This window comes from Suncus etruscus, chromosome 4 (genome assembly GCF_024139225.1).
Source record: "Suncus etruscus isolate mSunEtr1 chromosome 4, mSunEtr1.pri.cur, whole genome shotgun sequence".
NCBI lineage: Eukaryota > Metazoa > Chordata > Mammalia > Eulipotyphla > Soricidae > Suncus > Suncus etruscus.
This window is the reverse complement of record NC_064851.1, coordinates 81107294-81122130: the sequence shown is the minus strand read 5'-3', so window position 1 is coordinate 81122130 and position 14837 is coordinate 81107294. Positions and strand designations below refer to the sequence as shown.

At 36.2% G+C, this 14837-nt stretch overlaps 1 protein-coding gene across 1 annotated transcript in view; it reads left to right on the top strand.

Annotated features, from left to right (window-relative positions):
- REV3L (REV3 like, DNA directed polymerase zeta catalytic subunit) overlaps positions 1 to 14837 on the top strand; it is a 186344-nt gene that overhangs the window by 151629 nt on the left and 19878 nt on the right. The window contains exons 23-26 of the mRNA XM_049771165.1: positions 2411 to 2655; positions 5354 to 5462; positions 7325 to 7531; positions 11365 to 11474. Coding sequence (XP_049627122.1) covers positions 2411 to 2655; positions 5354 to 5462; positions 7325 to 7531; positions 11365 to 11474 — 671 coding nt within the window. The remainder of the gene's footprint in view (positions 1 to 2410; positions 2656 to 5353; positions 5463 to 7324; positions 7532 to 11364; positions 11475 to 14837) is intronic.

The following is a 14837-nucleotide window of genomic DNA, read 5'->3' as shown; positions in this document are numbered from 1 at the left end:
TGTTCACAGTGATTTTTTTTAATTTTCTGTTTGCTATCAAATAATCACTCAGCATTTTATTTTCTAGAAGAATATAGATTTTTTGTTTAACAGTTTCATCTTTTAAAATTTTTCTCATCAACTTCTGACTATTGCTGTTTTTGATAATATTAAGAAATAAAGCTAAATCTCTATGCCCTTGAAGGGTATATGATGTTTCTCAGTAGTGTCAATATGATTAGGGATGTCTTTAAAGTTTTTAAAAATAATGAAGATGCAAAACAAGTTTATTTTTAGGATAACTATATTACTTAATTTAAGAAGGATGAAACAGGGCTGGGGCCAGAGTGGGACAATACAGTGGATAGGTTGCTTGCCTTGCATGCAGCTAACCAGGATCAATCTCAGCACCCCTAATGGTCCCCTGAGTACAGATGCAGGAATAAGCCCTGTGCATTACAAAATTGTGGCCCAAAAACAAAAAATAATAGTATAAGCAATAGAATTAAACAAGTAATGCCAAAGCAACTAGAGGTTCCTATTGGCCTAATATTGAACTGGTAGATTAGAAAAAAATAATAGATATAATAAGATAATTTTATTAAACAGCTTAATAAGAACACATGACAGGCCAACTAATAAATTCAAGATAATTACAATAAAGTTCATGAGATTACGAAGTCTGTGATTTAAGGTACCCTGATTAGAGATATGAGTTAATAACACACTAAAATATTTAATATTTGTTGAATTCAATAATTTCCAGTAAAGTCCTTAAACTTAAACTCATTAGATCCAAAATGAAAGACATTCTTGCAATAATTTTTAGAGACAAGGAAAGGAGGGCTGGAAGTACAAACTCACTTCATGAAGCTCACCACAAAGAGTGATTAGTGTAGTTAGAGAAATAACTACATTGAGAATTACAATGAGAATGAATGAGTAAAGTAGAAAGCCTGTCTAGACTAGAGTACAGGCGGGGGTAGGCTGGAGAGGAGGGAGATTTGGGACATTGAGGATGGGAATGTTGCACTGGTGAAGGGGGTGTTCTTTACATGACTGAAACCCAACCATAATCATGTTTGTAATCAAGGTGTTTAAATAAAGATATTTAAAAAAAAAAGAAATTAGTTAGAAATACATTCGGGCCAGAGAGATAGCACAGCTGTAGGGTGTTTGCCTTGCATGCAAAAAGACGGTGGTTTGAATCCGAGCATCCCATATGGTCCCCCAGCCTGCCAGGGCCGATTTCTGAGCATAGATTAGCCCCTGAGCGCTGCCAGGTGTGACCCAAAATCAAAAAAAAAAGAAAAGAAATACATTAACAAAACTTCTTAATTTTTCTTTTTTTCTCTTGATTGGAAGTGTTTGGTGACACAGTCATCTGTTCTCAGACTTTTTTATTTTAGTTACATATTTTATTCTTTCCTGTTTTAAAAACTATTTGAACTGACTTTATAGTAAAAAGGGAAATGTCCTTAAAAAAGAAAACCAAACACAGGGCCCGGAGAGATAGCACAACGGAGTTTGCCTTGCAAGCAGCCAATCCAGGACCAAAGGTGGTTGGTTTGAATCCTGGTGTCCCATGTGGTCCCCTGTGCCTGCCAGGAGCAATTTCTGAGCAGACAGCCAGGAGTAACCCCTGAGCAACACCTGGTGTGGCCCAAAAACCAAAAAAAAAAAAAGAAACCACAAAAATTTATGTGAATCCTTGCTGGTTTTTATTAATGTTTTCATTTTCTGATAATCCAAACACCTGCTTAAAGATAATTATAAACAGTAATCACTGTTTCACTTTTGCAAGGAACTAGTATTACACTTAATACCTTTCAGTTCTGAAACCTTCATGTTTCCTTCTTGAAAAAATTAGAATAACATGTATGTATTCAGTTTCCTGATAGTTTTCATTTTCCAAATAACTCAGATTATTGACTTTTTTTGGGGGGGTTGGGTCACACCCGGCTACACTCAGAAATAGATCCTTGCAGGCTCAGGGGACCATGTGGGATACTGGGAGTCGAACCACCATCCTTCTGCATGCAAGGCACATGCCCTACCTCTATCTTTCTGGCCCCTATTGACTTTTAAAATAGTGTTCAGCAATCTCATTTCCATTTGTTTGCTATCCTGTAGTTTTGTCTATTTGAAATTGGCTTATTGTGTAAATTACTTGACATGGTTGATAATTTTTATAGAATTTATAGGAAAAATAGTTACAAATGTACACTTCAGGCACCCAAAAGTTGACTTCATAACCAATTCTATATTATATATAATGTATTCTATATAATGTATATTGTATTATTATTGTAGTTAAGCCATGCAACCTTGTTCTGAAGAGCAAAATATGATCCAAATCATTATTCAGAGACTGATATATTTATAATTAAACTGTATCAAATTCTCTTTCCACCTCTATCTCTGCCCATAGTACCGTGTGGAATCAATGATGTTGCGTATTGCTAAACCAATGAACTATATTCCTGTGACACCTAGTGTACAGCAGAGATCGCAGATGAGAGCCCTACAGTGTGTTCCCCTGATTATGGAGCCTGAATCTAGATTCTATAGCAACTCTGTTCTCGTTTTGGATTTCCAGTCACTATATCCTTCTATTGTGATTGCATATAACTACTGTTTTTCCACTTGTCTTGGCCATATTGAAAACTTGGGAAAGTAAGTCATTTCATATTTATAATTGCATTGATGTTCTTGTATTCACTAAATTCAGATATTAAGTATATCTTGTTGTTAAAAAGACTATTTTATGAGCAAAATGAATGTAGCATAAATAATCTGTTTATTGTAGTTATCTTAATATGAATTACCATAGACTTCCATGTGATTAACTCAGTATAATGCATTGATGGCTTAAGAAGAATGTGACTAGATACTTTGTGTATTTGTGATCTCTTTAAGTGAAAGACCACTTTTAAATTTTTTTGACCACTTTTAATTTCTTCATATAAATCACCTTTCAGTGAACCAGTTTGAGAACTGTCTTGTAACTTCTGCTATTTCCTAATATTGACTTTTAAGATTGTCTATGCATAGATTAATCTCACTCATTTGTTCGATATAAGAAAAATAAAAGACAGTACAATAAGAATATCCAAAGACAATAGAATTAAGGGTCAGAAGGTCCAGCCCAGGTTAGGAAGCTTGCTACAAAGATCGGTAAGAGTAGTTAGAGTAGAGAAGGTTCTACTAGAACAATGATAGTTGGAACTTATCACTCTGGACAAGAACTTGATACTGAAAGAGGAGAAAGTGACACACAAGGCACCCCTCCATTGACAGTAGTGCAGATCACAGTGTCAAAAGAGAAAGGGGGCCAGTGAGAGAGAAGCATACTGCCTGCCCTAGAGATAGGTGTGGGAGTAAAGGGATGGAAAGCAAATGGGAGAAATGAAGGACATCAGTGGCAGGAAGAGTGCACTAATGAAGGTTGTATGACTGAAATTCAATGATTAACAATTTTGTCATTGCTTAAATAAAGCAATTTAAAAAATTGTCTTTGATTTTAATATAAAATTTTATAGAGAATTCTTACATTATTTTACCTCATTTGTATCATTCAAATTTTATAAATTGAATATGATTTTTAATTCAAATAAGCATGTATACTTATCATAAAGAAGTTTTCCCCAATTTTAATAATTACTTTATTTAAGCACCATGGATACAGAATTGTTCATGATTGAGTTTCAGTTATAGAATGTACTCCAACCTAGGAAGTTTTCCTTTATAACTTTCATACTTTTTTTATAGTGTTACAGTTTTTTGTTTTTGCTGGTGCTGGGATTTTTGGGAGGCCACACCTGATGGTGCCCAAAGTTTATTCTTTTGGGGTTACTCTTTGCTCTGTGCTCAGAAGCCTCTCCTGGCAGGCTCAGGGACCCTATGGATACCAGGGTCTGAACCCAGGTTTGTCCAGGCTCAACTGCATGCAAGGCAAACACCCTACCACTATGCTGTTGCTCTGGCCCTCAAAGTTCATTCTTCTTTTTTTTTTTTTTTTTTTTTTTTAGTTTTTGGGTCACACCCACCGGTGCTCAGGGGTTACTCCTGGCTGTCTGCTCAGAAATAGCTCCTGGCAGGCTCGGGGGACCATATGGGACACCGGGACTTGAACCAACCACCTTTGATCCTGGATTGGCTGCTTGCAAGGCAAATGCCGCTGTGCTATCTCTCTGGGTCCTAAAGTTTATTCTTGACAGGGATCATTCCTGGCAGGCTTGGGGAAATCATATGGTATACAGGGGATTAAACCCAGGTCAGCTGTGTACAAGGCAAGAACCCTACCCATTTTTCTATCACTCCCAAACCTCATGTGCTATAGTTTTTATCTACAACATTTTAGGTTCCTCATAGCAGGCAGTCATGAAACTTGTTGATAGTTCTGTCTTTTGTTAAGAACAGGACTCTGATATATTTATTTTAGTCCTTTTCTGTAAGGCCTAATTTTTTTCTTTTTATTAATTTGATGTTTAGTCAACTATCGTATTTTAAGAATATTAATACCTTGATTTTCTTTAGAGTACTTAGTAATAAGATCATACGTTAGATTGATACTTGGTATGTCCACTATAGATTTTAGTGGAGGCTGAAGAAATAATACACACAGGAGGGCACTTGTCTTGCATATAACAGAACTATATTTAATCCCAGGCATCCCATATGGTTCCAGTGGTAGTTTCTGAGTGCAGACCCAGGAGTTACCCCTAAGTATTGCCAGGTATGGCCCAAACCAAAAGATAGATAGATATTAACTAGAATGTTCCACATATTTACCATTCTTAAAGGTTTAGAGTTGTTTTTGTTTCATTTTGTTTTGTGTTTTGTTTTTGGGCCACTGAGCTCAGAAATCATTCCTGACAGATTTGGGGCCCCATATGGGATGCAGAGTATTGAACCCAGGTCAGCTGTGTACAAGGCAGATGCCCTACCCACTGTGCTATCATGCCCCTAAAGATTTGTTGCATTAAGCAGAATGTTTGAAGAGATGCACTGTTGTTGGGTTTGTTTTGTTTTTGTTTTTGTTTTTGTTTTCAGTTTGGGGCCATGCCCAGGAGTGCTCAGGGCTGATTCTTGACATTGTGTTCAGGGATCATTCCTGGCAAATTCAGAGAACCATATAGGATAACAAGGATCAAATCCAGGCTGGTCACTTTCAAGATATGCCCTACCTGTTGCTCCATTCCTTTGAAGAACTGCACTTTGATTATTAGACACGAAACATTTTTATATATAGGTATTCTTGCTTAGATGTTTTAAAATGAGTTTAATGGAAATTAGAAAGAATTCTAAATTGCCTGTAACCTCTAACCTATGATTTGAGAAAGAATTTTCTTTATATTTTCTTTCTTAACAGGTACGATGAGTTCAAATTTGGCTGTACCTCTCTAAGAGTACCTCCAGATTTACTTTACCAAATTAGGCATGATATCACAATCTCCCCCAATGGAGTAGCTTTTGTCAAGGTAATACTATGTTGTAAATGAAAAATAACAAAAGTGGCTAATCTTTTGGAAAGCTAAGGATTTAGATATTGTTAGCATAAAATGCAAAAAAAAAATAGTTTTGCTAAATATCTCCAAAGTTAAAAATAAATTAATATAAAAAATCATTTGAGAATATTTTTGTGTTGCATGAATATAAGTTTAAAATACTTTGTTAAACTTTAGACTTTAATAAGATAATGTAAGAAGAAAAGTACATGGATATTCACCATTTACAGAAACAGGAAGCTTCAATTGGCTATTTAATGGTCTAAAAGTATTGACTTAGAAAGTTTAAATTACTTGAATATGTAAACTTGGCTAGTTGTTCCTTACATTATTTTGTTAATTTAAGATTACCAGAGAAATAATGATAGTCTATTTATTGATTTTATTTTTTTAAAGATGCCCAAATAGGGGCTTGAGAGAGGCTTACCTAACTCAGATTTGATCCCTTGCACCCCATGTTGTCCTCTGAGCCCACCAGGAGACCTAAGTACAGAACCAGATGTAAGTTATTGAGTACCACCAAGCGTGGCCCAAAAATAAACGAAAAAGAGATATCCAAACTAATAAAGTTCCTTTTTCTCTTCCTAATATCCCCTCAAAAAAGATTGAAAAAGTCTCTCAGATGAATAAATTAAAAATAAAAAGGACAGATTTAGGAGATTATAGTATCTCATTTACTAACTTTATTGTTTTTCCTTAGCAGTGAGTACATTAGAAATCTTGAGATAGGAAGATGATTGATGACACAATGGAACCAAGTAGCCTTCAAATTCATTCTGGTACTTAGCAAAAATAGCATTTTCTGTTAAAAGAGAACCCAGAATTAGGTAATTTAAATAATAGAAATTTTTTACCCGCATATTTCTTTTTTGGAGAGAATTAGGTCATAATATAATATAATTACATGAGCATTATGACTTATTCAGAAGGTACACAGAATGAATTAGAATATGTTTTCATTGTCACGTCTAATTTTAATAATTTTTATTTGGGATGTTCTTAAAACCTGGACTACATTTTGACACAATGTGTAAAATTTAATATAAATAATACCTTTTGATATTCACAAATATGATTATCCTATATATTAGGTTGTAATTTGTTCAGTCCAACATGCATTATTTTGCACGTGTCTGTGAATCATCTTCAAAGTTAATACTGTTTTGTGGTTATCATTCCTGCTGGAGTTCTCATAAATTCTCCCTAGTCTTGATTAATACAAATGATTTTTATTTTGGCATCAACAAATTTTATCACCTCACTATTCATCCCCTCTTCCAGATTGCTAATAAATATAGGCCGGAGGGGATGGCTTAGTGGTCTAAGCATCAGATTTGAAATACCTAGAGTCCCTGGAACTACAGGTTTGAATGTCAGCAGAGTCAACCCAGCTCATCATTCTTCCAAGGTAGATAAATGGAGTTCCATGCAGATTACTGTGTGGGGTCATTAGGATGAGATCTTTAAAAACTGAGGTTTGTTTTGAGTGATACAAATCCTGTGTGTCTTTCTGAAAGAATGGGGCTTTGGATCAAAGTTTAAATAAAATTTCCCTCTGAATTTGTTGTATAGTCTCTTATGCACTAGTTGATATCTGCCTCCTTGGATGTCTCTGAACTCAGGAACATTTTAGGACAAAAAAAAAAAAAGCCCTCTTCAAAAGAAAGAAAATGTGATGATTTTTAAAATAATGACTGATAACCCTGTGGCCACTGTACTGTTAGTTTATTTCAATTAATGATATTTGGCCATTGTTATACTTTGTGCTTCCTTCTTAATATTATAAATCTATGATGTTTGGGGGATTTTAAATATTCTGTTTTCCTTTATGATAGCCTTCAGTAAGAAAGGGTGTGCTACCAAGAATGCTTGAAGAAATTTTGAAGACAAGACTCATGGTGAAGCAATCTATGAAGGCTTACAAACAAGACCGAGCACTATCACGAATGCTTGATGCTCGCCAGCTAGGTCTTAAGCTTATAGCAAATGTTACATTTGGTTATACAGCTGCTAACTTTTCTGGAAGAATGCCATGCATTGAGGTTAGTGGTAAATGCTCATTTTTTTCAAGCACTAAATGAATATCTGCCTATTAAATCACCTCACCCTTCCATTTCTTTTTTGTTAAGATCATGGGGCTGTTCATTTGGTGACTATATGGTGCAATAGTAGGATTGAACTTGTGGCTCATGAATGCAAACCACTTCACCCACATCATCAAACCCAAAACCTTTGTTCTGTTTTGAAACTTTAGACCAAGGGTTTTGTTTTACATACTTTTGTTTTTACATCATTTTTCTCAAGCTGGGTCTTTTGTGTATACATACATATACATATACATATGCATACTCTCTCTCTTTCTCATATGCACACACGCGCACACACACACACACACACACACACTCAGGGAAGACTATGGGTTTTCTGTTCAATGATTCAGTCTATTTGTTTCTGTGATAACTATAGAAAGTTAACACATATTTCTACATAATCTGGATAACACTATATAGCATGAGTTTATAGCAATGTTTTATAACATCCTTGGCACTAAGTAATTCCTTTTCACATATTGCTAGAGCTCTGATGCTGATCTAAGTTGACTTCTCCAACTATTAGAATGAGTAGTTTTGCTTTGCTTTTGCTTTGGTAATTGATTTGTCTATGCCACAGGGCAATAATAACTCTGGAAGGATGTGAGAGAAAGTTTAGTACTTGCTTTCCCTGCAGGTGACCCATGTTTAATCCCAAGCACCACATCACTCAGAAACTGCCACTATGAAGAGCCCCTGAGCTCCCAGCTGTTAGTAGCCTCCAGGACATTGTAGGGTTTGCCCACTCCCACGTGCTCCTCCTAAAATAGTACTTTGTCAGTTCTGTATAAGTAGCACTTGAGAAATACTGATGTAAATTGTCTAATTTTAAAAAATGAAAATACTTTACCATTTATAACAGGATATCAAATTTCTACATCTTCTAATTTTCCCTCAGCTTATATAATATTAATGTATTTAGTAATAAGCAGTACAGAAATTGTCTTATTTGTGTTTTTTTTTAAATACCTTAGGATTTGTGTGTTTTAATCTAACAGTGGAATTTAGGAGTGAAGTTCTACTATTGCTTAGCATGGTCTCTGGCTACCAAGCAATATCTGGATTTTGGGCCATCATTGGCTGCTCTTGGTGGTTATTACTGGTTCTGTGCTCAGAAATCACTCCAGGCAGGCTCAGGTGACCATATGGGATACTGAGGATCAAACCCTGGTTGACCACATACTAGTCAAATACCCCATGCTATGTTATCACTCTGGCCTGCTGAGCAGTATTTTGACTTGCCTCCATTGCCTTGAATTTTTAGAATTTGTGATTTGATATTAATAATTAGTGTGAGGATAGAAAGATGGTATAGGAAGTAAGCCTTGAATACCACTGGATGTAACCCCAAACCCAAAAAACATTCGGAAAGGATGAAGATTAAAATAAAGGACTATAATGCCTTGTATACAGCTGACCCTGGTTCAATACTTGGCACTACACCTGGTCCCCAAAGCCCTGGCAGAAATGATCCGTGAACTCAGCCAGAAGAAAACCCTAAACACCACTGGGTATAACTCAGAAACAAACAAAAAAAATTGTTAATTAAATAATTTCTATTGTGTTTGTTCATTCTTGTTTACTTAATTATTCCTTTGTAAATCAATTTCAAACATTCCTCTGTTCAACTAAGTTCAGATAATTCAAATTATACAGTGAAGGAAAGAATCATCATTATTAGCAGGCTGCAGAGATAGTAGAGCAGGCAGAGTGGCTTGCCTCACACATGAACTACCATGGTTCAATCCCCAGCATTCTATATGGTGTTCTGAGCACTAGAAGGAGTAGTCACTGAGCACAACTGGATGTGACCCAAAAGAACCAAAATAATATAATGCAGGTTTGTGGAGTCGGTAGATCCGACTCCACAGCCCTGTAATGTGAGCCATACGAAAGTACAGCAATCCAGGTGCTTTCCTTACAGATGACTCATTTCATTTCCCAGCATTCCATATGGTCGGCCATGCCCCACCAGAAATGATTACTGAGCTCAGAGCCAGGAATAAATACTGAGCACTACTAGGGATGTGGCTTTAAAAAAAAAAAAAGTAATAATATGTGCTTATCAACACAAAAGAAATTTTATAGTATTTTTATTTTGTTTGTTTGGGAACCACAGCTGCCTTACTCTTGGCTCTACATTCGGGAATCACTCCTGATAGGATTTGGGGGTACCACATGATTCCAGGTATCGAACCAGGGTTGACTGCTTGCAAGGCAAGCACCCAACCCAGTCCAAACCCCATATTTTCTATTTTAAAGAGATTACTCCATTTATGCTCAAGTACCACTTTTCCCATTTTTAGCTTTACTGAGTTTAATAAACAAAGTAATAAGTTATATTACACTCCTTAATTCACATATCTTTGAAATATAATTAGTTTTTTCAGGACTTTTTTGTTTTTACATGCTGATCATTGTTAAGATTCACATATTAATGAGAAAACCTTTGTTTTCAGTACTTTTCTTTTTTGTTGTTATACCTGATATTGTTAAGATTCACATATCAATAAAAAAAACCTTTGTTATGGAGCTGGAGAGATAGCATGGAGGTAAGGCGTTTGCCTTTCATGCAGAAGGTCGATGGTTCGAATCCCGGCATCCTATATGGTTTACCGTGCCTGCCAGGGGCGATTTCTGAGCATAGAGCCAGGAGTAACCCCTAAGCGCTGCCGGGTGTGACCCAAAAACCAAAAAAAAAAATCTTTATTAGATATATAGCTAGCTTCCTATTTGATTTAAATTGTATGCCTATATTTTCTACCCGTATATAGTTTACCTGTATTTAATATGATCTAAAATTCATGTAATGAACTGAAGAAGAGAGTACAGGGTGTAAGTTGCATGCATTTGATCCCATTTCGAAGGTGTGTAGCACATACAATCCTTCAAGTACCACCCATGATCACTCAGTATGTCAGGAACGCTCACTGAGATATGACTCCAAAACAAAAAATAAAATAGAAATTTTAATTCATATACCCAGTAGCTGAGATTTAAGTTGGCATTAACTAACAATAATGAGGGCCAAAGATCTAGCTCAATGTATATAGCAGGTTCCATTACTCATACCACATGGCCCTGGGAACAACAATTGAGTACCAGGCCAGGAGTAACCACACCGTATTGCTTCTATATCAGTGGGATAGCCAAATATATGTCAAAACAAAACTTCAGTGATATTAAAAGAAATTGTCATTAACACTCCAGAAGTTATTTTGGGAAAAAATGTTTATACATACCCATACATAAACCTACAGTAATTTACTGCCTAATTGATTATAAGGGAATTTAAGGAACATCATTGAGTAAACAAAGCTTCTAGTTTTCTAGAAATCAAATGTACCTATGTACCTACTTTATATAAAATGCATTCTACAAAATTGAGGTTATAAACCAGGTGGCAAGAGAGTGAAGGAGGAGATGGGAGGATATAGAGGTTACTTAAAAGTAACTGGAGTACAATACTGAGGAGGGTTTTGGGTACTTTGATGTGGTGAGTTGAAGTAACTATATTAAGACAATAATGAATGCTATTACAAACATGATGCCTTAATTGCAGCAGTAAAGAATAAAGTGTAATCTATTGTACTTAGTGATAAAATCGCAGACAAGTTCATGTATTGATTTCTATTGAATCATGTCATTTTTTTTCTTTTGGATACTATAATAATGACAATTATCAATTATTAATGGTTATTCTTTATAAACAGTAATATTATTTAAATATCTTGCTTATACTGAGCTATGTTAATAAATTATTTCCAATGTATTTATACTAACAGGTTGGTGATAGTATTATTCACAAAGCCAGAGAGACCTTGGAACGAGCTATTAAACTGGTAAATGATACCAAGAAATGGGGTGCTAAAGTTGTATATGGTGACACTGACAGGTAATGGATTTTCTGTTTTGTAATTGGTTTGAAGGGAGTTTGTTTTAAAGGTAGTGAAGAGGCATAGACCACACCTAGTGGTTCTAAAGGCTTTCTCTAGGCTCTCTACTCTGGGACCATATGCTTTGCTGGGAATCAAACTGGGGAAGGCAAGACTTGAATACCTGTATTATCTGAGTGGTCCTATAGTTGTCTTTTTACATCTCTTTTAATGTTTTGACATTAAAATTCTTCCCCAAAACAGGTCTTTTTGTTTGTTGGTTTTTGTTTTGGGGCCTCACCCAGCTGGGCGCAGGGGTTACTCCTGGCTCTAATCAGACGTTGCTCCTTGCAGGCTTGGTGGATCTTATGGGATGCTGGGGATCAGACCCAGATTGGCTGCATGCAAAGCAAATGTACTACCCACTGTGCTATCACTCTGGCCCCCACAAAACAGATCTTTACCAAAGTCCTTTACTAGTCCTATTATTTTATGCTCAGAATTATAACAGGACCTTACCAGGTGTGATCTTTTTTTTGTATTGTTTTGTTTTTGGGTCACACCCGGCAGCGCTCAGGGGTTACTCCTGGCTCCATGCTCAGAAATTACTCCTGGCAGACTCAGGGGACCATATGGGATGCTGGGACTTGAACCACTGTACTGCATGCAAGGAAAACCTCCATGCTATCTCTCTGGCCCCACCAGGTGTGATCTTAAAGATGGAAAATATAAGTGTCCTGAATCACAGTGATAAGTCTCATGGCATCCTCTGGATAACCTAGTAGATTATGATACATAAGCAAGCTATGTACCTAGTTGTTATTTAAAAGAAATGGTCTTTAATATGATTCCTCTTTATAGCTGTAACTCTCTGAACTTCTATCTTAAAAAGATCAAACACTATAAGTATTTAATTTTCAGCAGAACCCCAAATCTGTTGGTCTTTCTTTATGGAAAAAGCACATAACCACTTTTTGTTTTCCATTTGATACCAGAAGACTAACAGATTGGTCAAAGTCCATCATCCATGGATTGCCTTTGAACCCTGAATTATTAATCTCAGCTTTCATGGATCTAAACAATAGTATAGTAGGTAGGGCACTTGTGCTTGCAAGTGACCAGTTTTGATCCTTGGCATATAGTATGATCCCCTGAGCCCACCAGAAGTAATCCCTGAGAACTGCCTGTTGTAATCCAGAAACAAACAAAATATTTTGACTTTCAAGACTGGAGAGACTGGTAATGCAGATAAGGTGCTTGCATGGCATGCGCTAACCTGGTACCTTATATCATCTTTTGAGCACAGAGCCAGGAGTAAGCCCTGAATACCACCAGGTATGGCCCAAACCCTTCCTCTCATTCAGCTCTCTTGTATTTGTCAATATTTTGAGAGCTCAGTTATTTCTGTAATAGTGAATTTGCATGACTCAGTATCATTCTTCCAGAATTTTGGCATGCATATTTCTTGAAATCATTGATCATGCTTACGAGCACTTGCCTCAACAATTCTTATCCCCTTATACTCCAGAGAAGCAATGAGTGATAATGCTTCTAATTATTAATTTCTAGCAGTAGGCAAGCAAGGATGTGGCTCAGTGGGAGAGAACATCCTTTGCATGCATAAGACCCTTAGTTCCATTTTCAGTACTAGTTAATTCTGGGTAATTTTTTAAGTTTTTAGGTTGTATATGTGCGTGTGTTGAAATAATATAATTGCAGCAGTGTTAATTCTTGATTTAAACAGCATTTAATCTTTTCTAGTTCTTTAGGGTACATACAATTAGCATAATCATATTAGTGTTGATTGATACTCTATTTCATTTAACATCTTTTCTTTACCAGCATGTGAGGATAGTTTGAAGCTGCTGAGCCTCTAGTAACTCATAATCTAAATGTTTTCCATCATCAGCCACACTTCTGATTAGTTGTAAAATAACTTCTGCTAAGCAAGTTAGCGAAGTAAGTTGTTAGGACAAAGTTTTTTAGGTAGCCAAGCTTCTCACAAAAAATTTAGACAAGAAAATGAAGTGTTAAACAGGTCTAAATCAGTGCATGCACGCGCAGACACACACACACACACACACACACACACACAATCAGAAATTGGTGTGGTTCTGATTATTGTTACTTTCTCTAGCTTTAAAGAAAGACCTTTAGGAAATCAAATCAAATAAACACAGAATGTCAGAGCTGAAAGAAAATGTTGATATTATTTAGATGAGCAGTTTTCAGTTTGTTGGGGGGGGGGGGGAATTCTATGAAGCACATTCTCATCTGAGAATGATCTGTTTTAAGAACATATTTCCTTAAAATAAGAGACTTGCCTACTATGCAGCAGTTAAGCCATAAGTTAGAACTCAGTGTGTTTTGTTTTTAATTCCTATGTGTTCTTTTCTTTCTACCTCTGACTTCATAGTTATTTTATTTTAGGCTAGAGAAATAGTACAGTGAGTAAAACAGTTGCATATAGCCAATCCACGTTCAATCTCTAGCATCCCATATAGTCCCCAAGGACTGCCAGAAATGATTCATTAATTAAGTACATTACCAGGAGCAACCCCTGAGAAACAAAAAAATTATTTCATTAGAGCTTTTGCTCACCATTAACCATCTGATTAAGCTAGACTTTTATTGAAATGTACTCTTTGGGGGCAGTTCAATTTAGAACATAGTAACAGGTGTAACTAGCCAAAAAAACATAGATTAACAAATTAATTATATGTATATGGTGTATACATATATACTCAACTATATGTGATATGGTAGTAACTTAAGGTACATATTATGTATAGTTTCTATTTTCATATACTTTATATATGGTATATGTTTTCTAAGTATTAAGATTTAGATCACAGCTAAAACCATAGATTTTGGCTGATGTGAATAGAACTGTAATAACCCCACAGTGAAAGAACCATTTGCCCACCACTCTTCTGACAAAGGAGTAATACCCAAGATATTAAAAAGATATAAAAAAATCTAACAAGGAAAAAAACATTAAACCGGGGCCGGCGAGGTGGCGCTAGAGGTAAGGTGTCTGCCTTGCAAGCACTAGCCAAGGAAAGGACCACGGTTCGATCCCCCAGCGTCCCATATGGTCCCCCCAAGCCAGGGGCAATTTCTGAGCATATAGCCAGGAGTAACCCCTGAGCATCTAACGGGTGTGGCCCGAAAAAAAAAAAAAAAGATAAAAAAAACCCAGGATCTGGAGAGACAGTACAGTCTGTAGGGCTGTATGCATTGTATGTAGCTGGCCCAAGCTTTATCCTCAATACTCTATCTATATGGTCCCTCAGCCTACCAGGAGTGATCCCTGAGAAGCTTTTTCTAGGACCACATCCAGTTGTGCTCAAGTCTTTCTCCTGCATTCTGAGGATTTTTTT